General features: G+C 28.9%; 3 protein-coding genes across 4 annotated transcripts; all 3 read left to right on the top strand.

The window, feature by feature from the left end:
• Window positions 1–8,861: 8,861 nt before the first annotated feature.
• On the top strand, window positions 8,862–15,220 carry LOC111686471 (GATA zinc finger domain-containing protein 11). Of its 2 annotated transcripts, none has more exons than XM_046951745.1 (11): window positions 8,862–8,951; window positions 9,100–9,183; window positions 9,403–9,464; window positions 10,745–10,942; window positions 11,004–11,069; window positions 11,132–11,335; window positions 11,467–11,671; window positions 11,934–12,385; window positions 12,444–12,629; window positions 12,723–12,868; window positions 13,113–15,220. In XM_046951745.1, exons 2-11 carry the CDS (start codon window positions 9,150–9,152, stop codon window positions 14,758–14,760), a joined length of 3,201 nt encoding a protein of 1,066 aa, XP_046807701.1. In that variant the 5' UTR covers window positions 8,862–8,951; window positions 9,100–9,149; the 3' UTR covers window positions 14,761–15,220. The 2 variants fall into 2 exon arrangements, with proteins under 2 accessions (XP_046807701.1, XP_023304594.2); XM_023448826.2 differs by having other exon boundaries at window positions 12,699–12,868.
• Window positions 15,221–16,567: 1,347 nt separating this feature from the next.
• Window positions 16,568–18,640, top strand: LOC111686476 (putative Dol-P-Glc:Glc(2)Man(9)GlcNAc(2)-PP-Dol alpha-1,2-glucosyltransferase). Its single transcript, XM_023448830.2, has 5 exons — window positions 16,568–16,847; window positions 16,912–17,236; window positions 17,299–17,441; window positions 17,709–17,885; window positions 17,946–18,640. The coding sequence occupies exons 1-5, from the start codon at window positions 16,692–16,694 to the stop codon at window positions 18,495–18,497; spliced, it is 1,353 nt and encodes a 450-aa protein (XP_023304598.2). The 5' UTR covers window positions 16,568–16,691; the 3' UTR covers window positions 18,498–18,640.
• Window positions 18,641–18,776: 136 nt separating this feature from the next.
• Window positions 18,777–23,503, top strand: LOC111686478 (inactive ubiquitin carboxyl-terminal hydrolase MINDY-4B). The gene is made up of 7 exons (XM_023448833.2): window positions 18,777–21,118; window positions 21,179–21,393; window positions 21,458–21,629; window positions 21,691–21,756; window positions 21,836–21,906; window positions 22,602–22,755; window positions 22,810–23,503. The coding sequence occupies exons 1-7, from the start codon at window positions 21,062–21,064 to the stop codon at window positions 23,326–23,328; spliced, it is 1,254 nt and encodes a 417-aa protein (XP_023304601.2). The 5' UTR covers window positions 18,777–21,061; the 3' UTR covers window positions 23,329–23,503.
• Window positions 23,504–27,722: the final 4,219 nt, after the last annotated feature.

Raw genomic sequence — 27,722 nt, 5'->3', positions numbered from 1 at the left:
TTAGGGGAAATTTTTTTTATTAAGTTTTCCTTAATTTGTTTTAATGTTTATAACGGGAAATGAATTTTCTTCGGCTGTTGTTTCTTTATTTGACTTAAAATAGTTAAATAATTTTTTATTTATCTTTGGTAATTAAATTTTTTATCATTAAATCTTTTTCTTTTTTTTTACTAAAGAAAATTTTTGTGTTTGTGTTTTCCTACAACAAAAATGTGTTAATTTTATACTTTTGCTTATACAATACTTGGTTTTCTTAGAAAAAATAGTTTGCTGCAAACGTGATTTTATGTGCCACCAAAAATTATTATTAAGCTTTTTACTAGTTGCCCATAAAATTACAATTTAGTTAAACTAGTTTACAATTATTTAATAATTTTTGTTTTAATAAATTAAGGAAAATTATAAAATATGGAAATATTTTCTAAAAGATAACTTTTTAGCCAAGAGAAATATTAAGTTCCTTAATAAAACAATATTAAAGAAACAAAGTCATAATTTAAGTTTACGTAGAACTTAGCAAGAAAATGATATAAATATTGCAGCTTTTTGAAAATCAAAGCTACAATTTAAACTTAAATATTAGATTCTAAGCTTAAAAGCTACAATTTAAGCTTAAATTGAAGTATAAAGAATCTAGCCTTAGTAGTTTAAACGCGAGTTTAAATTACGTATAATTAAAGCTTTAAAAGCTTATCAACATACAAGAAAAAGCTTTGGTTAAAAGCTAAATGAAAAATATAAAAAGACCTGCTGCTGAAGCTTAGTTGGGTGTGGATAAGTTCCTATTAAAAAACTTTCATTTAAAACTTTGTTACATAAAAAGTCTTACTTTTAAAAGATTTTGTTTATAACATATAATTAGAACTAAGTAAAATAAATAATTAAAGCTTAATTGGTCGTATAAATAAACCTGATTATAAAAATCTGTATCCATATTTTTAAAGCTACAATTTAATTTTAGGTATAAAGAGACTTATGTTTTAATGTGAGTTTAAAATATGTCTAATTAAAGTTTGGTAGGAGATGAGAAAAAGTTTTCGTTTAAAGCTTAATTAAGAATTTAAAAAGACCTGCAGCTAAAGCTTAGTTGGGTGTGGATACATTCTTTTTAAGAACTTTCATATAAAGCTTAATTGAAAGCATAAAAAGTGTTACTTAGAACTATGTAAGATAAATAATTATTATTAAATATTAATTGGTCGAATAAATGAACCTGATTAGAAGAATACAAATTATTTGTAAAGCTACAATTTAAGCTTAATTTTAAGTATAAAGAAACTTATGCTAGAAGTTTAAAAGCGTGTTTAAAATATATCTAATTAAAGCTTAGATTTAAAGCTTTAAAAAGTCTTACTTTTAAAGTTTAGTAGAAGGTGAGAGAAAGCATGTGTACAAAGCTTAATTAAGAATATAAAAAGACCTGCAGCTGAAGCTTAGTTGGGTGTGGAAAAGGTCCTATTAAAAGACTTTTATTTATAGCTTAATATTACAGCTTAATGGGTGGGAAAAAAGCTTTAGTTTATAACATATAAATTGGCATACTATTGGTGCTTAATTCGAAGCCCTAAAATTCGTTTGTTTAAGGTTCCGTAGGGAAAACAAAAGAACTTTAATTTAAAGCTTAATTGAAAGTATAGAAAGTTTCTTAATGAAAGCTTAAACTGAGTTAGAAAAGAACTTAATAGAAAGTGCAGTGAAATGCAGCTCAAGCTTAATTGAAGTAAAAAATCTATGAAGCTTTCAAATGAAGTTGCAATTTTGAATATTAAAGCTTAAATGGAAATAAAATCTTTTTGTGATTGTGGACAAAGAACGTAATTGAGTTAAAAGATTGAAAGTATAGCAGGTCTTCCCAATGAAGTTGTAAACTGAAATATAAAAGCTTTAGTGTAAGTAAAAAATAATATTGCAATTGCACTTTAATTGGCGACAGAGAAATAATGACAATTGGAAGTGTAAAGTGACAGTTTTCTAATGAATTTTTATATGATAATAAAGCTCTATTGGCTACGAGTATAAAATCAACAACCCTGAAAGCTTGTTTAAGATAATAAAAACGTGAGTTTTTTGTGCATAAAAGGGAATTTATATTAAGCTTAATATTTACTACAATTAACGTTTATTACAGCATTTCTTCTACTAGTAATTGTAGATGAGTCAAAATTTATTTTTTTTAGTTTAAGTACAACAAATATTTAACACTCACATGCTAATAAACCAAATAAATTGTTTATATGTGTTCAAATTCGATATTTATAAAACAACAAAAGCTTTTTCACTAAAAAATTTATGACACTTGATAAAAATATTTAAAAATTTTTGAAAATACCAAACACCTACACTTCACAAAACAGATAAAATATTTAAAAGATTAATACTCATATTACTATTTAAACAATTAAATGTTTATAATTATTTTCAAAAAAACTTGTGAAGTTTAACAGGAGATTGGCAAAAAAGCACCACATTGTGATTACATTACAAATAAAGAGTTTTATTGTTATTTATAACAGCTTTCAACATTTCATGTCATTTACTATTTTTAATTTAATTTTTATTCTTTTATTTAAATGCCAAACCTTTTTTTATTATCTTTAAATTATATTACATAAAGACAATTCCTTTTACTCTATTAGTGGCTGCTTTTAAGGGGTTAATTTGTTTTACTTAAATGATGTCATTTTCTTGGTAATTTGTTGTTTTCGTAAATAATAAAATAAAAACTGAAATATTTCTTGCTTAATTAACATTTAAAAATCTGTACATTTTTCTAACAAAAAAAACACAATTGTTTTATTTGTTGTTGTTATTTTTTGTTCTACGGGCTTTTAAAATTTAATTGATATTTTTGCCGACTTTAATGAATCATTGTTAAAATGTTGTTAATAATAAACAAAAATTTATGACAAAAAAATATAACTAATTACTTAATAAATTCTTTAGATTTATAGAAATAAGTTTGACTTGGCTAAAAGCTCTAATAGTTAATATTTTCCAGCTTTAAATTAAGTTTCAATCTTAGTCATTTTTATAAATTTTTTTCAACTAGCAATCTTTCTCTGCTCTGAATTAAGCTTCTAACACAACACTTCGTATGTTTCTAATTAAGCTGTTATATTTCGAATTAAGCTAAATTGGAAAGCTTTAATTTTATACATTCAATCGTTGTCCTTTCTTTTAAGCTAAATTAAGCTTTTCTTTAAAGACTTTGCATACTTCTAATTGAGCTTTTTTAAACCTAGTTAAATGTCATAGAAAATCTTTAATCTTAGATTAAGCTTATTGGAAAGCTTTAATTTTATACATTTAATTGTTGCCCTTTCCTTTAGCCTCAATTAAGCTTTTTTTGAAAGACTTTTCATACTTCTTATTGAGCTTTTTATATTCTTAATATAATGCCTTTTATTTTCATAATTAAGCCTTAATTATAGATATTTTTTTTAGCTTTAATTAATTTAAATGCTTGGTAATAAAGAGCTTTTTATAACTAAGTTTAAGTAGTAGGTTGTCATGTAAAGCTTTGTTATAAGATTATGTAAAACTTTAGCCAACTCATTAAGCTTTAATCGTACATAATTTCTTAGGCTTAAATTAGTTTAATAACTTGAAAGAGCTTTTTTATTACTAAGTTTTATTTGTCGATTTGTTAGTAGATCATATAAAGCTTTGGCCTCCCGATTAAGCTTTAATCTTAGATAATTAGTTAAAAAGGTTGGAAATGAAGGATTTTTTATAACTAAGCTTTAAGCTTTAATATATAATTTCTATGTGTTTTTTTCTTAGAATTAGCCTTAAATTAAGCTTTTATTTAAAGCTAATTTTATATTTTAATTAAAAGCTCTTTGGAGAATATTTTTATTCTTAAAATTAAGCTTCAAGTGTTGATCTTTGATCTCAAATTTGATCTCACATTTAGGATTTATTTTAAGCTTAATTTAAGGTAAACATTTAGGATTTATTTTAAGCTTAATTTGAGATAAACCTTAAGCTTTTTTTAAACTTAATTTGACAAATTTAAGTTTTAGCAGTAAATCGTGTTCCATTTTAAATTAACTATTAATTTAAGCTTTTCCTACATTTATTTCATAAATCAATTTAAGCTTTATTTTTAGAACTTTTAAAAGAACACATTAAGCTTTTAAGCTTTGGTCTCAAGTAAAATTAATTTGAGTTAGAACTTAAGCTTTTATAACATAGATCAAATTAAGCTAAATTTTATACAAGATTTTCTAGACCATTTTAAGCTTTTATTGGCACTAAAAACTTTTCCAAACTAAAGCTTTAAGCTTAAATATTTCAAAACCCATTCGGCGTTAAACAAATTCTTCTTTGAACAACTTTTAACAACTGATATGAGTCTCTAATGAATAGTTTTTATTTTAACTTCGAGTTAAATCTAAGAAATTCTATACATTTGTTTTTGTTTACATTTAAAGTTATTTTCCATTGAAACTAATTTTTAAAGATTTTGAAAAATAAATAAACTTGAAGTACATACGTTTCTATTCAGATTATTATGTTTCAAAAATAATGAGAATCGTTGTTTACATATCAAGGCGTGGGAATCAATTCATTATACATAAATTACTCAACTCAAATTAGTTGTGATTTACAGATGATTTCAAGGTCATTTACTTCCAACAGTTCATTACATTACAAATACTTAGAGACATTAATGTTTTGTTTATCAACTTAATATTTGTTGCGTTTGTCAGTTAGTTTTTTTTTCTATGAAAAGTTTAATGTTTGTTTTTTTAATATTATATTTTTTTTCTTTATTGCAATTAAACAAATCGTGACTGTAATCATGATGAGGTTATCATTACAAAGTGTTAACAAAATATTTGAAAAAATAAACATTCAAATTTTGTGTTTATATGAAAACTTTTTTCCTCTCTAAATGGGGAAGTAATAATGGAAGAAGGTTTTTTGATTTGTAGAAAATATAGTTTCATTATAATGATGTCAGTAAATGTTTAGAATAGAAATTAGCTTAATTTAGTTTACAAGGAGTGAGATGAAAGAAAGCTTAATTACTGATAAAAGCTTTGGATTAAAGATAAAGCTGGATTTGGTTTTAGTTTAAAGCCGTTTTGCTAACTTAGTTATTGCTATAACAAGATCTTTAATCAAAATTTAATTTGAACTTTAAAGAGCTCTACAATTAAAGCTTATATTGGAAGAAATCATAGATACACTACTAAAGCTTTAATTAAAGCTTAAAAATATCTCGAAAATAAGCTTTAATTGGAGTTAAAAAAGACTTTGAAAAAAAGAAAAACTTAAGTATATAAAATGTAAAAAACGAAAGCTTAATAAAAAGTAAAAAAATAATCTATAATTAAAGCTTAATTTAAAAGCTTTTATTGCAAGCAATCATAGGTATACTATGTAAGCTTTAATTTAAGTTTTAAAATGTTTATAAATAATTAAGTTAAAATTTAATTAAAAATTACTAAAGAAGTAAGACAAAAGTATAGAATATAGATACGAAAGCTTTATTAATGAGCACTACAAAAGGCTAAGGTAAAAGCTTAATTAAGAATACAGAAACATCTCCGCTTAAAGCTTAATAGATCAATAATGGTAGCTTAATTTCAGGCTATAAAAGTTCTACGATTCAAGCTTTCTACAGATCAAAGCTTATTTTAAAATAAAACTTTTTACTAAACTGGAAGCTTAATTGTGATTAAAGCTTATTTAGAAAAGCATAATAAGCTTAATTAAGAATACTAAAACTTGGCGGCTTAATTTCGGAGTATAAAAGCTTTCTAGAGATTGTTATTAGTTACACGATTAAAGCTTAATTTAAAGAAAACTTTATTACAAAACTGTGAACAGTTTTTTTTGAAAAGAACAATTTTCTATTTAACTAAACCTAAACTGTTATCTCTTTGCTAAATACCGAAATGTCAAGACAATGACTAGACTAAACAATAATTTAAAAATAAATTTCCGTTACAAAAGCTCTAAACTTATGTTAAGTGGAAACTATAAATGAATTAACACATATTTCTAGAATATACAAAAGTAAATCGCGTGTCATTTAAAAAATAACAAAAAAATGTTTTATGAACAAGACAACATAAATATTTTTTTTAATAAGCAAAAAAACAGAGCTTTTAAAATGTTAAACATAAAATGGAACAGAATTTGTAAAATAGATTAGCAAATTACTAAAGTGATTTAAATTGAAAAAAAAACATAAATGTAAATATATGAAATTTAAAAAAAAAAAACATTAAAGAAACCTTATAACTGCTTAATAGAAGGTTTAAAAAAAGGGAATCTTTTTTTTTTTTTGAAATAAAAATATGTTGCAAATTAAGGTGTGTTTGGGAATTAGAATATTAAAATAAAAATACAATGAAATTCTTTGTTAAATCAACAAACTGACAGCTAAACAGACAGCCGACTTAGGGAAAGACAGACAGACAGACGTTCCAGCTAACATACCGGCAAAGGGCATGTTTTCCTTTAAGCATTTTTTTCTAACCACAATAAAATCATCATCATCACCATAAAAAACATTATTATAAACATAACTTCATTATTACATTATTTTTTCCTGATGAGGAATTTATTAAAAGAACAAGTTGCTGTTTTAGTTGAAAGGTTTCCTTTCGTAAGCCACAAACCATGACTGTCCACCATGTCTGCATTAACAAACTAACAGTTAGTAGTAAAGTAAAAGAACCTAAATTGTTTAGTAGTTTTTTTTTTATTGCATAAAACAATTGGCTTTAGTTATTTAAAAAAAAAACTCTTTTTTCCCCATTTTTTCCATTTCCTTAAATGGTTTAAAGAGTTTTTTATTTTCAGTTTGCTTTTAAGTCCAAGTAGTTTTATTGTTTGCTTTGGAAGTTTACTGTTTCTGCCATAACTGACCAAAATGTAGGCTAATGTTTTTTTTTTTCTTCTTCTTCTCTATTGTTGTTGTCTATATTGTATTTTTTTAATGTTTGAAATGCAATAAAAACAAATTGCAATTAGAACGTCAGGCAGCTAATCAAAAGTAAAAAAATATTGAATTGAATTTGATTTAGGTGATTAGTTAAAAAGCTTTGCGCAAAAAAAATGCTTAAAGCTTTAATAGAAATTTGAGCTTATGATTCAAGCTTGGCGCCACAAAGAGACCAACTTTCGAAGCTTTATGCAAGGTACTTAAAGAAACTATTTAACATTTACTTCGATTAATAGCTTAAAAGCTTAAATAAATTCAAATTTAAGCTTACTTTCCTACCAACTACTAATGTAGCTTTATTTAATAGAAAGCTTATATTAAAGCCTTATAAAGACTTTAAACAGATGTAGGAATGCAGCTTAATTTGTACTATGATTGAGGCATTATTGAGACCACAAACACAAGTACCATTAAAGCATAACTGGGACAACAAACAAATCTACATTTGAAGCTTAATTCGAACTATAAGCAGATCCAATATTCAAGCTCAATTGGATCCTATTTATAATAAATATGAAGAGGTCTTATAGGGACTATAAATTGCAAAGCCATCACTATTTCTAAAAAAGATAACACAAACAACAACAACCATCACCCACATAAACGTATGATAAATTTTATTATTGTACTTGCTTCTTTATAAGGACCACAGCAGAGTAAGAACAACACGTTACGGAGGATACTGTCATCATATAAGGGAACATTTTGGTACTTTTTCGTTCCAAAAAAAAGGTACTTTTTGAATTTTCTACAATACTGAACCTAGAAACATGACATTAAGCATGTAAAGTCCAGATTAAGTGAGATCCTTTGGAACTTCTCCGGTTTTCAAAAGGTACACGAAGTTGAGCGTGTAGAGACAGAAAAAAAAGAGAACCTATTAAAGGGGATTTTTTGACACTTTTTCATTCATAAAAAGGTACTACCTTTAAGATCAGTCCTAGTTTAGCTTTAGTTAAGTTCTAGATTTGTTCTAGTTCTGTTCTAGTTCTGTTCTAGTTCTGTTCTAGTTCTGTTCTAGTTCTGTTCTAGTTCTGTTCTAGTTCTGTTCTAGTTCTGTTCTAGTTCTGTTCTAGTTCTGTTCTAGTTCTGTTCTAGTTCTGTTCTAGTTCTGTTCTAGTTCTGTTCTAGTTCTGTTCTAGTTCTGTTCTAGTTCTGTTCTAGTTCTGTTCTAGTTCTGTTCTAGTTCTATTCTAGTTCTGTCATAGTTCTGTTCTAGTTCTATCATAGTTCTGTTCTAGTTCTGTTCTAGTTCTATTCTTGTTCTGTCATAGTTCTGTTCTTGTTCTGTTCTCGCTTTTCGACTGCAGTCTTTTAGCCGCTTATCGCGAACTGCCTGAATTATATTTTAAAAAGTACTTTCATGCTTGGCTGGATAAGGGAAACCCTATCTATCTGTAGTTTTTTTACCTCTTTGCTTTAAGTTTGACACATAAATTAAGCTGGTAAATAATACAAATAGAAAAAAATATTTAACCAATTTAGCTTTTGCAAGCAACATCTTATCCATAGGTACTATATTCATAAATACAATGAGAAAAGTATGCTGGTACTTTTTTCTTTTTTTTCAAATTTTTTTGTTTAGTCGAAAAGAATGCGTTTTGTAGTTAAATGATTGTTTGTTAAAAAAGCACAAATTGTTGTGGTTTTGTTGAGAAAAAAGGTGTGTAACGCTAACGCAACTGTATGCATGTATACGACGACACAGCAAAAAGTTTTGTTGTTAAGTTCGTAGCTTAAGTCTTTTGTTTAGTTTAGATTATAGAACAAATGTTAAGGTCGAATTCATTAGTAGAATAGGCTTAAGGAATTTTATGACAAGTTTGTAAATAACTAAAAAAAATTGCATTTCTTTGTTATTTTTAATAATAATTTTTAATTAATTTTTTTTTATTTTTCTGTTAATTTTAGAACATCTTAGAGAAATTCAATCCCGGTGCCCGTCAATTAATCTCAGCTGGCAAGGGTTATCTAAAGTCATTACATGGTGAGTGAGATCATTGATTTAGAAAAAAAGAATTTATTTATAAATAAATCTGATCTGTTGATTATACAAAAACTATTATTAAATTTATTTATATATTTTTTTTATTATTTTAATTTTATCTAACAAAAATTTTTCATGCAAATTGCAGGTGCTGCAACATCAGCTCGTTTATTTAATGAAGCATTGGCTAAAATTGCCATGAATGCTCAACACAGTGGAACCGGCGATATTGGTAAGTTGGGATTTATTAAGTTTGTCTGGTTTAAAAATAAGTTTTTTAAAGGCAATTATGCTTGTTTTTTTATTAATAATAATGTTTGTAGGTTAAATTTGTTTTTATTATGAAACTTGTTTTTACACAAATTGTTTTGTTTAATTTTATTATTAATAATTGATAAACGCAAAAAAATGTTTCTTTTAAAATATTTTTATTTTTTGTTTTATTTTTAAGGAGCGGCTTTGCTAAATGTTGTTAGTGTTTATAAGGAAATACAAGAACAGCAAATGAATATTGTAAGTATTTTTGTTTTTTTAATTAATTTTAATTGATTATATGTTTAACTAAACATATAACATTTCCGTATGTCACTAAGCTATTGCCAATAATGAAATAATATTTTAGAAATTTTGTGCAAATTTTGAAGATCACATGTATTTGAGTTAAAGATCAGTTCTAATTTGTCCTTTTTTAGTAGTAAATCACATCTTATTTCAATGTAGATCAGTTTTAGTTCAGTCGAAGATCACTTTTACTTCAGTTGAAGATCACTTCTACTTCAGTTGAAGATCAGTTCTACTTTGTACATTAGTAAAGTAGACTTAAGTTAAATATTAATTGTACTTTACTTACAGACATTTTCTAGTTTAGTTGTAGATCAGTTCTAATTGTGTTGATTATATAAGTTCTTTTTAAGTAAAATAGCTCTCTTTCAGTTGAAGATCACTTCAATTTTCTTTGTAGATCAGTTCTAGTTTAGTTGTAGATCTGTCCTATTATAAACATAGATCAGATCCCAATATAATTTAGGTCACTTCTAGTTCAGTTGTATATTAGTTTCATTTCATTTATAGATCAGTTTGGTTCTGTTATATATCAATTCTAGTTTAGTTGGAAATCAGCTCTACTTTAGCCGTAAATTTTGTCTAGTTTAGTCGTAGTCCTACTTCAGTTGTAGATCAGTTTTATTCCAGTCATATATCTGGTTTAGTTCAGTTTTGTACCTGTTTAAATTAAACTGAAGATCAGTTTTAGTCATGTTGTAGATCGTCAAGTTGTAGATCAGTTCTACATATGTTTCTGTGCAGTTGTAGGTCGGTATGAGTTTAGTTTAGATCAGATCTCTTTCAATTGTAGATCAGTTAAAGGTTGGTTTTATTGCATTCATTGATCAGTTATAGTTTCAATGTGTATAATATCTAGTTCAGTTGATGATCAATTGAAGCTTTGTTGTAGATCAGTTTAAATTCTACTTTAATTTAAAAACAGTTTGGTTGAAAAGCAGTTCTACTTCAATTGAAGATCAGTTTCTCATCAAATAATTTCAGTCCTAGATCACTTCCATCTAATTTTAGATCACTTCTATTCCAGTTGTAGATCGTTTTAGTTTAGTTTTAGATCACTTTAAATATAATTTTAAATCAGATCAGTTTTAGTTCAGTTGAAGATCATTTCTACTTCAGTTAAGAGTCACTTCTAGTTTAATTGAAAATCACCTCTACTTCAGTTTAAGATCACTTACAATTCAGTTTTTCTAGTTTTTATTAAAATCGGATATTTCCTTTATTTTTTCTAGTTAAAAGCCTTTTATGTGGATTTGCTAGTGCCATTAGAAACAAATTTGGAAAAAGACACAAAAGTAGTGCAACATGAACAAAAGAAATTCATGCAACAGCATAAAGTGCGCATGGAATCGTATCACAAGGCGGTGACTACCATGAAAAAACAGCGCAAGAAAAAAGCTAGTCCAGAGAATACCGAAAAAGAATTAAGAGTAAGTGAGAAAGAAATCATTTACAACAAAAAAACTAATAAAAAAACATTTCTCTCTAAAGACCCTACAAATTTTGGAAGATCAAAAGAAAAAATTGGATGCCTTCTGTGAACAAAGTTATAAAAATGTAAGTTTTTACATAAAAACAAAACTATAAAGAATGAAAATATGATTTTTTATTTTTCTCAGGCCATGACTCAAGAACGTCGCCGCTATGGTTTCGTTTTGGAACGTCAATGTTCGATAGCAAAACATTGGATGGCTTATCATACAACTGGCAAAAGCGTAATTGATAATCATTTGGAAAATTGGCAAGAAATTGCTGCATCACGTGAGATTTTACCCACTACGGTATATGATGGTAATTCAATGCTAGTAGGCAATAAAAGATTGGTAAGTAAATATGGCTAAATTAACATACATATACACACAAGTATTATGCAAGGCATGTGTATGGATGTTTGTGTATAATCATGGTATTTTGTAAAAATTTAAATTTTTTTGTTTCTTTATTATCTTCTTAGGAACGTCTAAAAGATTCTGATGATTCACACGCTTCAAATCAATCGAATCAATTGAAAAAATCCCGTAGTGTTGATGCACCATTCGGTGATATGAGGACATTGCATGAAAACAATATACCACCATTTACACAAAATTCTTTGCCACGTGCCAAATCGGATTTTAATTTAAATAGTTCCGGTTCGAATTCAACAACAACTGTTATAGGTAAGTGTTCTAGTTCAGTTCTAGTTCTAGTTCTGTTTTAGTTTTGTTCTAGTTTTGTTCTAGTTCTGTTCTAGTTCTGTTCTAGTTCTGTTCTAGTTCTGTTCTAGTTCTGTTCTAGTTCTGTTCTAGTTCTGTTCTAGTTCTGTTCTAGTTCTGTTCTAGTTCTGTTCTAGTTCTGTTCTGTTCTAGTTCTGTTCTAGTTCTAATTGATCTGTAATCAACAAAAGTCCAAATGTAATTAAAATATTTACCTTCTTTCCAGCTAATGATCATTCCGACCACGGCCATTGGGATCAACGTACCGTTGTCAAAGCCCTCTACGCCTACATGCCTTCGGGAGAAAATCAATTGCCTTTCGAAGAAGGTGATCGTATAGCATTGGTGGGTGGCAAAGCTAAAGGCTGGCAGTTTGGAGAAAATTTACGTACACAAATGTTTGGTTGGTTCCCGGTGGCCTATACTAATGCTGATCTAATTGCCGATAATAAAATGATTAAAATGGAAAGAGAACGTCCCGAAAGATCCAACGATCGTTATGAGAATATGCATTACGAAAGGCAGAGTGGAGGAGGAATGCGTAATAGTTATCATGAGAATTACAATGATATGGATAATCAACAAGAAATGGAAAGTGATTCAACTTATCGTAGGGATCGACATGAGGAAGCATCGCCAACGAGAATGTTTGGAGATACTTATAGAAATCAAAAGAAGGTATGGAAGGGTGTTATTATATCTTTAGCTGTTGTTTTATTTTGTTGTCTTTTTTTAGTATCGACCTTCATCGTCGGGTAATCCTAGGCCGGGACCACCTCCCACTTTACCGGCACCAGTGCCTTCGGCTCAATCATCAGCACGTATGCTCAATTCTTCCCAGAGTTTTTGTGCTCCCAATGGCAGCCAGTCAGCCATTGAAAGACGCAACAAAAAACTGCTGAATGGCAATCAAATAACACATGTGAGTTTATGAAAATCCCTTTAAACCCCTTTATCCGAATTAGGGAATTGTGCGGTTTTCTAATTAAAGAATCGTTTATTTTTAACACGACAGCAATCGTCCATGAATCAATTGAAACCAGCGGCCGCTGCCAAAACCTCTTTGCACAGTAGCAATGATAGTGGTTTCGCCAATGAACCACCACCCCAACCGGAGGTGGACTATTCAGATGAGGAGCAAACTAGTCGTGTGCCCATACGGTAGGTAGAGTTATTATTTAAGGATTGGTTTGTTTTGTGTTAATAACCCCTTTCTCATTGAAGCTACTAATTACTTTAGAGTTTTCTTTGGTTTCTTTTTGTTTTAATTTGCCATTTTTTCTGTTCTTTTTTGTGTTTATTTTCATATTTTTTGGAACATTTTTTATGTGTTTTCATTGCTCCCTTTATAAAATGCTAAAAACCTTAAAAACTCCTTTAAAACTTTGAAACGCTTGAACTGTAGACGTCGCGCCGATACCAATACCCATATATCCACCAATCGCGAGATAGCTTCTTGGACTTTGAATCGTAATTTCCGCAGTAGTGTAGATAGCCAGATAGATGACAAAAGTCTTAAGACTTTAAATCGTAATTCCGCTAAAATGCGTTACGATTTGATAGCCAGTGATGATGAAATACTCCAGGCCTCCTCGGGTGGTATTAAACGTACAAAATCTTTTTGGAAATTTGGAGGCGGAAGACATGATGATATCTTGGCGGGCATGTCTTTATGGCAGCACCGCGACTTGGTGGCCGCTCCCAATATGGAGGAGTTAAGGGATGAGGGTTATCGTACTACCAGCAGTAAAATGGAAAGTGAACGAGAAATGGAGGGTAATGAGACTTTGAATAAGAGCAATTCCAATAATTCCACTTCTTCACAAGAGAAACATGATAAACATTTGGTGGAACAGGGAAGAGGACGTAAGGATAGTGTCACCAGTTTGGAAATGTATGATGAGGATGAAAATATTTATGGTTTAACGCCTATAGTCAGAGAATCCATGCCCATGCGCAGTAATAATAACAATTTTACCCCCAAATCCAGAATGAAGATCATGAAAACTATAGAGATAGATATAGAAAATCCCACGGAGTCGGAACGTTTAAGTACCATAAAACGGAATCAAAAAGAGTATCAAAAAGAATACCGGGAAAGTACTCTAAATCGTAATTCCATAATGGAAAATAAAAAACAAAATTCTTTGGGAAATCGAGGACAAAATTCGAATCACAAAAAGTCCTATGATATTCCAAAGAATACTCACAATATGGGCCAAAATAAAAATATGAATGGAGCCGCCCCTAATCGTACTAATAAACAAACGGAAATGTTTCCCTCTACCGAAAGTGAGGCGGGAGAAAGTGAATTGGATAATGGCACTTTAAAAATGAGTGATGTTAATAATTTTTTCGACAACAATGGCAATAGTGGCGGAATCATAATGAAGACCGTTAAACGGAAAGATATTTTAAAGCAATACTATACCAGTGAGGATGATTCGGATGATCCGGAAATCAAATCGACCAGTTCAGATCCCTATGATTGTATTGTGATCAATGATCATTTGGTAAGAAGAGATGAAAAGCAGAGAAGGGCTCTACAAATGCAGGAACATCAAATGGAATTTCAAACTTTTAGATCATCCACCTCTAATACGAATCTACAGCAAAATGGCAAAAATATGAACATGAATACAAACACGAAAAAGAAATCAGAAAGAAGAGAACCTAGTGAACGCAGAGGCGGTGCTGAACAGGATCAAGAAAGATCACGTTCTTCCAAATCCTATGAACATCACCAACAACAACAACAGCAGCAGCAACAGGAACAAATGCGTTATCAAGATTCAACTTTAACTCGACAATCTAATTCCTCTCTTAACACCCCCACAGCCACCATATTGCCCCGTACCCGACTAATGAAATCTTCCAATATGTCCAGCATGACTTTGGAAAGAAATACAAACTCACAATCCCAACAGAAATCTTTAAGTGATCGTGATAAACATTATGGTAAAACTTATGGACCCTGGTATGATTTCTGGGATCAACAGGATCAGCAGCAACAAATGCAACAGCAACAACAAAATAAAAATAAAATGAAATAGTTTTAATGGAAAACAAGTTGAAACGGGAAATTTAACTCCACTCTCCACTTTTTCTTACGGGAGAAGAAATTGTTTAAAAGAAATCAAGAAAACAAGGAAGAGGAAGTTAAATTCGTAAAATCTTATAAAAAAGAAATGGATTTTTTTGTAAAAAATCTACAAATTGTAAAAAAGTCTTGTTTTAAATGTAAATTATAATAGAAAAAAGTCATTTTTAAAAAGAAAAGCAGATAAAAGGTTCAAAATCTGGTAAAAAATTACAACCATACCACGATTTATAACGATCACAACAAATCGTTAATGAAAACAAAGATATTAATCGAGGAATTACTGTAAATAAGCAAAAAACAACTCTGTTTTTCTTTTTCAACAAGAAAAACGCAGTTGTTTGCTTTGTTTACATAACACCACAGCTGGGAGTTATTCATTTTTATTAAAATAACTTAACGATTTCATATATTAAAAACAATGTTTTTTTCAAATTTCTGATGTAAATAACAAACAAGCATATGTTTTAAGTTTCTTAATTTAACTTAATATTTCATATTCATGATATTTTGTCATTATTTTTTATTATTTAAAGCGTTTTTTTTTATTATTGAACCCCCACAAAACCTTTTTAAATCGTATTTCAAACTGTTTTTCTTTTATTCTTTTTTTATAGCCAGGGTGGTGCCTATCGTAATAGATTTATAGATTTTTAGTTAATCCAAAATATTTTATTATATAAAAAAATTAAATTTTAAAAAATTTTAAGCTAAATTTTTGTTTTTCCATTCCCAAATGCTAAAAAAATTTGCTATATAGTTTATTTTAAGTTTTATTATTGTATATAAGTTTTTTTTTTCTGATGAAAATATGAATATATTTTTATAAATTTAATATTCTATTATATTCTTGTTAAATAATAACAGAGCTTCCCAATTCGCCACGGTGAAATTGCGTCATACAACCACAAATGATCGTTCGGCTCCTATGATTTATAGATGTATAAATAAGTGAAATTAAAAAAAGTGAAATTATAAAAAAACTTAAAATATATTTTATTTTGTAAGCTTCTTTTTTTGTGTTTTTATATATGCATATAAATATTAGTTATAAGGTTTTTTTAAACAAAATATTAAGTTTTAATGTTTAAATGTGTTTTTAAATACTTTTTAAATAAAGTTCAATATTTTTTTTCTTTAAACGGTTGTTTAATCGCTAAAAATTAGAAAAACAAGGTAAGAAATAACTAAAATATATATAAAATTATTTTCTGCAGATAGTTTTTGTAAAATTCAAGCAAAAACTTGTTAAAATGTTAAAATTTAATAGATTGTGGAATTTTTTAAAATCTATATTTTGTGAAGAGTTTCGTTTAAAACAGCTGATCGCAAAAGTTAAACATAAACCGAAGAATAAGTGTAAATAATCATATAATTCTGTTTTTGCTTTTAACAAGGAATTTATCAACAGATCTAGAACAGAACTAGAACAGAAATAGAACTAGAACAGAACTAGAAATGAACTAGAACACGACTAGACCTGAACTAGAACAAAACTAGAACAGAACTAGATCAGAACAAGAAAAGAACTAGAACAAGACTAGAACTGAACTTGAACAGTACTAGAACAAATGTTTAACGTACTTTTTGAAATACAATTCAAATTAATAAAAACGTTGCAATTACCTATATTATTCCTAAATAACAACTCTGCTTTTAAACAGTCAAATTTTTTCATTCCATACACATATGTTAACATTTCTCTGTGAATACTTGTCTTGAAAAAGAGCAAGCTGATATAACAAAACAAAAAAACTAAAACAGCTGACGTGCCCTGACACAAAAATTGAAAAAAGCCGGCTAAAAAGTTATTTTTAATTGTTCTTAACAATATAAATAAATTAAACAAATTAAAATAGTTTTAAATAAAATAATTAAAACACAATGCAGACATATATATGGCCTATATTATTGCCATTATTATTTCTGGCCTATTCATTGCCTCTCTTTCTACGAGTCTATGCCACCACTCAAATGGTCATAGATGAGGAGTTTCATTTGAGACAAGGACTACATTTTTGTAATAAAAGATTCGAAGTGGTAGGTGGTAAACTAAATGAAAACAAATAATTTAATAAATTAATTATAACTAATTAAATTTTAGTGGGATTCTAAAATCACCACCTTCCCTGGTCTGTACTTATTCTCCTTGGTATTAAATCCTTTGGATTTTTGTTCGGTATTGGGTTTAAGATTGATTTCTTTGGCCGCTGCCGCATTAAATGTTGTTTTACTATATAAAATCAGACGCCGTAATTTGGATAATATACAGTCGTCGTTAGCCGCCCTAGATGCTTTCACCATAGCCGCTCTACCTCCCTTATATTTCTTTTCACATCTTTACTACACCGACACATTGTCCCTGACTGCTGTCTTAATGTTTTATATGTACTGGCAAAAGGAACAGCATTTACAGGCCTCCGTTTATGGTATGATATTTGTGTTGTAGTTAAGTTTGAAATGATTTTCTAATGGAAATGGAATTTTGTAGCTGCCGCTAGTGTACTTATGCGCCAGACTAATGTTGTTTGGCTAGGCATGGCCTTTGGCACCACCGCTTTGGATGTTTTAACCAAAAATTATGCAGAATTTAAACGTATCAAGGCACAGGAGGTTAATCTATATAAACCTAAGGTAAGTTAGAGATTTTTATACAAAATTAAGGCAATTAGAAGCCTTTTTCTGACACTATTTAAGAAGGTAGAGATTTTTGAAGGAAATTCGAGGTATATCAAAGTTTAGCTTCTTTTGTTTCAAGGAACCAATTGACAAGTCTTCTATACAAAAATTGATTAGTTTTAAATCTTATGTTTGCGTTTGGGACAGTTTTTTCAAAAAAAGAGTTGATCACAGACGACCCTTCTCTTTTGAAATTCCTAATGCTTTCATTCATCTTTTTAGGTCCTACTGGAAATTGTCAGTAATTTTAAACTTCTACTGAAGTGCATTTGGCATATTCTGAAGAAATGCTCTTTCTATATGATTATAATACTGCCCTTCATAGGTTTTGTTTATCTCAATGGTTCCATAGTATTAGGAGATAAAAGGGCTCATGAAGCTACCATTCATGTACCACAGGTATTTTAAATTTGTTTTACAAAGAATCAAAAATTATAATATTTATTACCTTTTTAACAGTTATTTTACTTCTCGCTATTCTGCCTAATATTTGCGGTCTCCAATATCATCTGCCAATTACGTTCCACTCTACAATGGCTGTTAAAAGAAAAACTTGTATTCATCTTTTTTACCGGCGTCTTTATGCTTATAGTCAAATGGAATACTTTAGTTCATCCCTATCTATTGGCCGATAATCGTCATTATATTTTCTATATATGGCATCGTTTTTATCAACGTTATTCGTGGTTCCGTTATGCCATGTGTCCCGTTTATGTTTTAGCCTTAATGTTTCTACAACAGGGCATTAAGCATTTACGTTTTTCATTTAAATTAATGTTTTGGTTGGCCCTATTTTTGGTTTTATGCTTTCAACGTTTATTGGAGATACGTTATTTTCTAATACCTTTTGTTTTATTCCGTTTAAATACGCGTCCAAATCCTAAAAATCGTTTTGCTCAATGGTTGGAACTAGGTTTCTATGTGGTTCTAAATGCCTTGACATTTTATATATTCTTTACCAAGGAAATTAAATGGAAAGATTTTAAGGAACCCCAGAGGATTATATGGTAAAGGTGGATAATAATGGTAATAGAATGTTTATGTTTTTTTACTCTATAAAAGACTTAATATGCATTATTTAATAATAAATATATTTATGTCATTACAGAATTAAAAAGAAAAAGCTGTGAGTTGACATTTTTTGCTTGTAGAAATGCAGTGGTTTTTAGTAGAACAAGGATGTTGAGTGTTTTGGCAGAGTTTGGATGCAATATCTAAGGTAAATATGAACCTTTTTTTAAAAACCCCAGTAAAATGAAATAAAAAGAAAATATGTCTTGATGAATGAATATAAAAAGGTGACATAGAGTTGTAGCTTTATAATAAAGTTAAAGACCAAAGTGTAAGAGATTGTATTATAGTCTGCAAAAAATGTTGTTTGTTGAGCAGGGTTGGCAAAATTGGAACAATTGTAGTTTTTTTTTTGGTACAATTAAATCTTTAAAAGTACATTCGTATACCGATAACCCATTTTATACAATTTCAATTTTTATTTCCTTATTGAAATAATAGTTTAAAATTATACTTTTAACACAAAGTTCAAAGAACTACCGACTTCGATCAAATTTTTTATAATTTTCAAAAGATGAAATTTTCAATTCTTCTTTATATTCTATAATATTGTAAAGAATCTTGAAAGAAATTACAACCAGACAAGCAGGAATAACATCTAATCTATAGACTAGTCTATTGTCTAGTTTATAAACTACTCTAGTCCATAAAGAGACAATGGAAATCTTTGAAATAGTATTAAAGTTTAGTTAGTTTAGTTTAAAAGGATTGTTTACCAAAAAGGTATACATCAACTCGGAGACCCAGGAGGGTCCATTGTGATTCCCTTTAAGAAGAAACAAGAAAAATAAAAAGAAAGAAGATAGAAAAGCCGCAGAGATAAGTTTGAAATTATTGAATTCCTATTCTAATAGAAAAAGAATGTTGATAGTATTGGAAGGGAATTCTACGAGGTCCGTCGCCTAAATAGCCAATCCACTCCCCTGACAAAATCTAGAATGTCGCTTATACTACACCTAGCTATATCTCTTAAATCATCATCATCATGTTGTTTCTTGCCATTTCCGTTTCCGATTCTGTGCACCAGGACAGTCACACAAAATATGTTCTATTGTCTCTAGCTACTCTTCGTCCTCACACAACCTACAAAACTCCTGTGTGTTAAAAGACCCAATTACCCAAAAAGGCGCCTATTGCGCAGTGACAGGTTATCACTCTTATAAGAATTCTAATACTTCTCCTGTCCAATCCTAATAGTGTTTTGGTTGCGTTGACATTCAACCTCGGCCATAAGGCTTTGAATACCCTGCAATCCATCCTCCTATGCCAGGATTAGTTGGAGGAGTTCCTGAATTTGTCGGAGATTAACCTATAGTAGTAGAAGATAGGAGGTTTCACCGACCTAACTCCAGATCTATTCCTTGTCTGGCAAGTTCATTTGCGATCTCTATATTACAGTGCCCAGGAAACCAACACAACCTGATTTTATATATCCCTGATAGATCGTGGATAGCATCCCTGCAGTTGCTTACTAATCTGGTATGAACTGCATGACATTTTAGGGCCTTAAGTGCCCTGTAATAGTATTAAAACTAGTATATATACTAGTTTATTGTCTAGTTTATAGAGAATAGCCTATTGCCTAGTCAATGGACTAGGACTTGCTTGAATTTAAAAATTCCATTTGCCATCCCTGTTGTTGAGTAAAAAATTTTCTCTCTAAAACTACTGTGAGATTAAAAGACTACAGTTTCGATTTGAATTGAAGTATTTTATAAAATTATAATAAAACAAAGAAATTTTGGCAATTGTTTATTAGTTATTTTAAAATTCTTACAAATCATTGTTGAAAAAAAACACTTCCACTTAGTAAAGGTTTCAGTAGTTTGCATAAATTACTTTAATATTTAAAACTTTGTATGAAATATTGAATATATTTACGCTGTACTTGAACTAATAACACATTAAACTATTTCATTTCAACAAACAATCCTTTTTTGCAACACATATAAACATACAACCACTTCACACTTTCTTCTAGCTATTGCATGTAATACCCAAAGTATATAAATATATAATACCCAAAGTATATAAATATACTTTGGTAATACCTATACCGTTATTTTGGTATGCAATTGAAAATCATTTAAAAACTTGAAATCTAAAAAAAAAATACAAAATGCAAAAATTAGTTTACTACTAAAAAGAAAAATCATAACTTTTGAGTGACAGCTTAAAATACAAGTATAGATGTAATAATATAAAGGTTGATTTATAAACTATATAACAATAAAAATCAAGTGCAATATAATAGGCCCATGTCAATATTGAATAATATATTCCAACAAATATGTAAATGAAAATTAAATAAAGAAAAGTGGGTGTGAAAGTTATGAATTGAAAAAAAAAAATAAAACGAAATGCAACGGAAATAAATTGTTAGAAAGTTAACATGTTTAAGTAAGAAATGTGCAAGCAATTACTCTTATAACATAGGCTAAAGACAGCGGACGTTTGGAAACAACGAATACAAAAAAAGAAAGGATTTAATTAAAACTATTTAAATGGCTGCACAATTTAAGCAACTTGGTGGTACTCCTATAACTCCAGAATTGGCAGTGGTAAGTTTTTCTTATATTCCAACAAAACAAATCTAAACTAATTTTGTATATTTTAAAAAGGAACTAAGACAATTAGTTTTTGGCACCTCAGCCATACCTATGCGAGCAGAATGGACTCATACTCCCTTTACTTTTGCCTCAGCAAAAGAAGAATTTGCCTATGGCTTAAGATCTCCACGTAATGCTACTCGCGGTTTGTTATCAGTGGTTCAGGGTTTTATTTTAAAACATTTACTATTTGGTCGCAAATCCTCTAGAAGTGCTGCCATGGCAGAGTAATAACATTATATATAAATCTAAAAACTCTTATTACATAACTGTTTTTATCTCCTCTACCAGTCCTCTACAACCCTCTCTCGATATGCAACGTGAATCTTTATTCTTGGCTTTATTGGAAATTTTACGTTCTATAGCGGATAAATCAAAAGTTATTATAGTTTTACCTTCACCCGTTGATGAGTGTTTTGTGGAACATAGTGCCACCTATTTTCATGATGGCATAACTGAAAAGGTTAAACATTCTTTTTTTAAATTCTAGAAAGTTATGTAACTTTAATTTTGTTATATTATAGCTTTACATTTTCCATTTAAATCCCAATGAGGAATTGGAATTTTTTCTTAAACGTTATTTTAAAATTGTAAGTATTTTGTTTTTTTAAGGAACATTTTTTTAAAATTGTTTTGAATTTAATTGAAAAATATTTTATTTACTTGCAGTTTACTGAAGAAGATGCTCCTGGTACTTTATTGTTTTTATATAGTGCCGTTTTGACACGCACTATGGGCAAGTAAGTTTAAGATTGTAATTTTTCTTGCCAAGAAGTATTTCTTATAGAAAAGTGTCTTGCTTAGTTTTTTTTATAGAAAAGTGTCTTGCTTAGACAGTATTCTTATAGAATAGTGTCTTGCTTAAACAGTTTTCTTATAGAAATGTATCTTGCTTAGACAGTTTTCTTAGAGAAAAGTGTCTTGCTTAGACAGTTTTCTTATATAAAAGTGTCTTGCCTAGAGAGTTTTCTTATAGAAAAGTTTCTTGCTTAGACAGTTTTCTTATAGAAAAGTGCCTTGCGTAGGCGGTTCTCCTATAGAAAAGTGTCTTGCGTAGGCAGTTTCCTTATAGAAAAGTGCCTTGCCTAGACTGTCATATAGAAAAACGTCTTGCCTAGACTGTCCTCATAAAGAAAAACGTCTTGCCTGGTAGTTTTCTTTTAGAAAAGTGTATTTTCTAGACAGTTTCTTGCGTAGGCGGTTCTCCTATAGAAAAGTGTCTTGCGTAGGCAGTTTCCTTATAGAAAAGTGCCTTGCCTAGACTGTCCTCATATAGAAAAACGTCTTGCCTAGACTGTCCTCATAAAGAAAAACGTCTTGCCTGGTAGTTTTCTTTTAGAAAAGTGTATTTTCTAGACAGTTTCTTGCGTAGGCAGTTTTCTTATAGAAAAGTGTCATGCCAAGAAAATAATTAAATCTTTTGCCTATTTTCAAGGGTACGCAGTGATCTCGATTCTACTAAAATTGTCCCCCTAACCATGAGCAACAATGAGGAAGGTTCTCTAATGATAGTAACACTTTTACTTACTGGACGTGCCACGCCCTACATACACAACGGTGTTATAAATGTAGGCGATGAAAATAGTTATGTAAGTAATGAGAGAAAAATTTTGTATTTTAGTTTTTAAACAGATTTCTTTAAGGCCTCTCCCCAATATGGTATTTTAAAACGCTGTGCTATTGGTTTACTACTGTGGGAGAATGAAAGTGGTCAGCTTAATTCTGCAGTGGCACGTCAACCAGGTTCACGTCTGAAGACACCTAATTATCCCATATGGATAACTCTATGTGCTGGACATTATGGTGTCATGTTTAATAAAAATCCTGAACTTTTGCGTAATTATCATGCTGAATCACGTTTTGATTTGTATTATTATAGTTGCTCGGGTCGTGAAATAGCCATGACTATTGATAATCGTGTTTACAACGAACAGGCGGCTGGTATGTTAGAGAATCAACAATCTTCTTCGGAAAATACTTCTATTACGGCAAGACCTTCGAAAGAGGAAAATTTCTCTAAGGATGAATCATCGGCGGCTAAGGATGAGACGACAGTTAATACGCCTCTACAGAAATTGGTGCATACTAAATGGGAAGAGGCTCAAATTAAGTTTCATGTTCAACCCTCCATGTTGAGTTATTTGTTTAGTACTCAGCAGTAAGAGGTTTGAAGTTGTTGTAGAGCATAGAGAGTTTTTGAAGAGAGGGTTATAATAAGAGCTTAAAAGTGCTATTAGTTTTCTAAGGCTGCGTTAAAGGGCAGTGCTTAATGCTTAAGCTTTTGTTTCTGTTTAATTAAAAATAATGCAATAAAATCTTTTATAAGCTTTTAAAATACTTAACTATATTGAAATTATTTTGTTTTTTAGGGTCAGTTAAAGTTTTTCCTAATTTTAATCTTAAATTTTATTAAAACACTTTTATTTTTTAATTTTTTATTATTGTTTGTTATTGATTTTTCAATATCATAAAAATGTAGTAAAAGTTTTGTTGTATTTTATGTTATTACGATATTTGTTAATAATTTTTACAATTTATTTTATATAAATTTTATTATTTTAAATATTCTTTATTAAAGTTTAAGTTTTATAAGAATAATTATTTAAATACTAACTAAAAAATTAGTGTAATTTAGTAGTAAAATGTTAATTTAGTAATTTTTTAGTTTAGTAATTTAAAATATTTTCAAATAATTTAAATAGTTTTGAGTTTCTTTTTTAGAGATTTAAAAAAAATCTTAAAATATTTACAGATATTTTAAAGAGCTGGTAGTCAAATGTTCTTCTTCGTTTTACATAAACAGATACTTAATTAGTTTTCCAAATGTTACAGCCTTTCTAACGCATCCATAGATTCCAACTTTGTTGTAATTCAATCCCCGGCTGCATTAAAGTTTATCAAGAAGTTTATCAAGGGTTGGCAGTGTCACTTGGACTTTGCATTTCTAGTTTTAAAGTGTTAAACAACATCTTTGGAATTCAAACATTCCATTTATGTTACATTTTAAACTCCGTCCGGACTCAGTAAAGTATTCCGAACAGCAGACTTTCGGCCGGAGTTTGCTAATAACAGATCTATTGAATATTTAAGTTTTAAGCTTTCCGAAATAACTCTTTCATTCGTTTTGCATAAAAAATCCTTTAAAAGTTTCTTAAGTCTACAGGCCTTTCTGCCAACTACATAGATTCCAATTGTGTTGAAACCTTGTCTTCTTTTTTGTCAAACTTTTGCAAGGAATCACTGGCTTTTTGAAAATTTAATAAATTCTAATAATATACTAATCAAAACCTCGTTATTCCAGATTTTAAGTGTTAAATGGCTTCATTGTAATTAATAGTTTCCGTTTATGTTAAATTTTAAACTCCGGCCAAACTTAAGAACATATACTGTGCAGCAGACCTTTGGCAGGAGGCAGAAGATACAAATTTTACAAAATGTTGGAAAAAATGAATAATGTTTAAACAATTAAAACATATTTTGTTAAAAACAAGTGACCAGAATGTCTAGAAAATATCCACATAGTTAATTTGTATAGATTGCATGTGTAAATGTCCTTGAAAATGAATTCCAGAGAATAAATGTTAGGACAACTGACAAAATTTCAGTGACACAATAATGTTTTTTAATTAAAATAAATATTTTCCTTAGTTTTCAATACCTAGACTAGACTAGAAACATCCTTAGCTTATATTTATACATAATCCAAGCGAAAATGTTCTTGAAATTAAGTTCCAAAAGAAAATTTTTCGAAAATTTGCAATGAAATTGTGACAACATTAAATTTTACAACATAATGTATATGAATCTTGAAAATTTATTTTCATACAAATCGTGGAACTTCCCAGGACTTTATTTATCTAAAAACCTGCTAAAAAAGTCCTTTAAATTTAACTCTAAAAGACATATTTTTGCAAAATCCAAACAGTGTTTACATTTTATATATTACTATAATTTAATAAAGCCCCAAAGTATGCTTTAAAAATAATTCATATTAATTTGACACATAAATGGTAATGCAGTTCTAATTAACCGCTGAACATTTTGCATGACATTTTTGCTTTTATCGAGATTTATTTTATAGGTTTATATTCCAGTAAACAAATGGGCGTGGCATATATTTTTTTTACGAATAAAAAATACAATTTCTGCTTTATATTTCTGCAAAATTTTAGCTTAAAATCTTTAAAAACAACGAAGCTGTAGCGTATTAAACTTAAGTATTTAAGTGCCAAAAGTGGGCGAAATTGTCCAAATCACTGCATTATGTTTTCGTTAATAACTCGGTTGCTATAAGAGATATCAAAATAATTTTTGAACCACAGGAAAAAGCAGAAATTCTGCTTTACTATGGTTATAATTTTGGCTAAAAATGCCACGCCCACTTTGAACTATGCTCCATTAACTTCAAAGTCATGTATACATAAGAAAAAAGGGGCGTGGCAATTTTTTTCCGCTAAAACTGAAAAATTCAGTTTTGTCTACAACCCTATACGAAATTTCACTCAAAAATCTTTAAAGACTTAAAAGTTATAAAGCCTTAAAGTTAAGGTTGTAGAACCCAAAATTTTTTGATTGCAAAAAAGTTGAACCAAAAAATTTTGGTCAAACACCAGGCCAACAGAACCTGGTAGCAAGTAAATTTCCTTATCTGTTTTTTGGTTTTTCACTAATAACTTTAAATCTATTACATATTTTAAAGAAATTCTTTTTGAGGATGATAGATTGGAATATGAGCTATCGGATGGCTGTAATTTTAACGCCCACTGCCACGCCCCTTTTTGTTAAAATAGCTTTAAACAACTAAAACTTGAATAACTTGGCAAGTAAAAAGGCTATCAAAATAATTTTTTCTTTAGTGAAGAGTTCAATTCCTATTCTATGTTTGTGGAAAATTTCATCCCAAACGCTTTAAAATTAGCGAAGCTATAGCTTTCTCATCTTTGGTTAGTAAATGCCAAAAATGGGCGGAAATTTATGAAAAAATGGTTTGGTTTTTTGTTAATATCTCATTAAATATAAGAGATATCAATATGATTTTTTCACTGCAGGAAAGAATGGAAATTAAGCATCACCGTGATTATACTTTAGGCTTAAAGTGCCACGCCCACTTTAAGCAAAGCTCCATTTATTTTATAGGTTTATATTTCAGTGCTAAAAAGGGCGTGGCATGTATTTTCTTTACGAATAGCAAGTACAATTCGTGCTTTATATTTGTGTGAAATTTCAGCTCAAAATCTTTAAAAACAACGAAGCTGTGGCGTATTAAACTTTAGTATTTAAGTGCCAAAAGTGGACGAAATTGTCCAAATCACTGCATTATGTTTTCGTTAATAACTCGTTTGTTATAAGAGATACCGAAATCATTTTTGAACCATAGAAAAGAGCAGAAATTCTGCTTTACTACGGTTATAATTTTAGCTAAAAATGCCACGCCCACTTTGAACTATGCTCCATTAACTTCAAAGTCATGTATACATAAGAAAAAAGGGGCGTGGCAATTTTTTTCACTAAAACTAAAAAATTCAGTTCTGTCTACAACCCTATACGAAATTTCACTCAAAAATCTTTAAAGACTTACAGTCTTATGCAAAAAAAAAACCTTATTATGACCTTAAAGTGTACATTAGTTAACAACGACTTTTAGCTTAATAATCCATTATTAAAAAAGTATATGCAAAAACAGTATTAAACTTTAGTATTTAAGTGCCAAAAGTGGGCGAAATTGTCCTAATCACTGTTTTATGTTTTTGTTAATAACTCGGTTGCTATAAGAGATACCGATGCCACTCCCACTTTGAACTATGCTCCATTAACTTCAAAGTCATATATTCATAAAAAAGGCGATTTATCCACTGCCACGCGCCCTCTTTTTGTCCTAAAATCATATAATATCAACAACTCATATAAAAATTATACGTTTAAGTGTTAAAAATGAATCAGTTTAATAACTATTTGACAACTAGCTCTTGTTTATTTAATTTAAAACTTAAGTACATTAAAAAATAATTAGAAATAATTATAAAATTTTTGTTTTAATAGAATTAAAATTAGAAGAAATGTAATTTATACTTAAAAATTAAAAAAAAAATAAACTAAAAATGCATATTGTGTAAATAATTTAAATTAAATTATAATAAAATTTAGTTTGAAATACTAATTTTTAACTAAAACGTTTAAATTTTTAGCAAATTTAATTGTAATACTAATAAAATAAAAAGTTCTTGTAAAATAATTATTATTTTAACTGAATTAACATTAATCATACGCCTAGTGCAACGTCATATTAAAATTAACTTAAATTTCTTTTTAAATAATAATAAAATCAATTTTAAAATTTTAATTAATAAAACTAAAATCTTATTTTTTATGTCTTTTTTTCATTAATGTCTTTTTTCATTATTTTAAAAAAATGATTGTATCTCTTCTTCATCTTCATCATCATCACGTCTTGCTAGCTAAATACGTATTTTTTTTTAAACTTTAGTTTAATTATAAATATTTACATGTTATTTTAATTAGTTAATAATAATTATTAATTAATTATATATATACAATA

This window comes from Lucilia cuprina, chromosome 5, assembly GCF_022045245.1.
Source record: "Lucilia cuprina isolate Lc7/37 chromosome 5, ASM2204524v1, whole genome shotgun sequence".
Taxonomy (NCBI): domain Eukaryota; kingdom Metazoa; phylum Arthropoda; class Insecta; order Diptera; family Calliphoridae; genus Lucilia; species Lucilia cuprina.
This window is presented reverse-complemented; position numbering and strand designations above follow the sequence as displayed.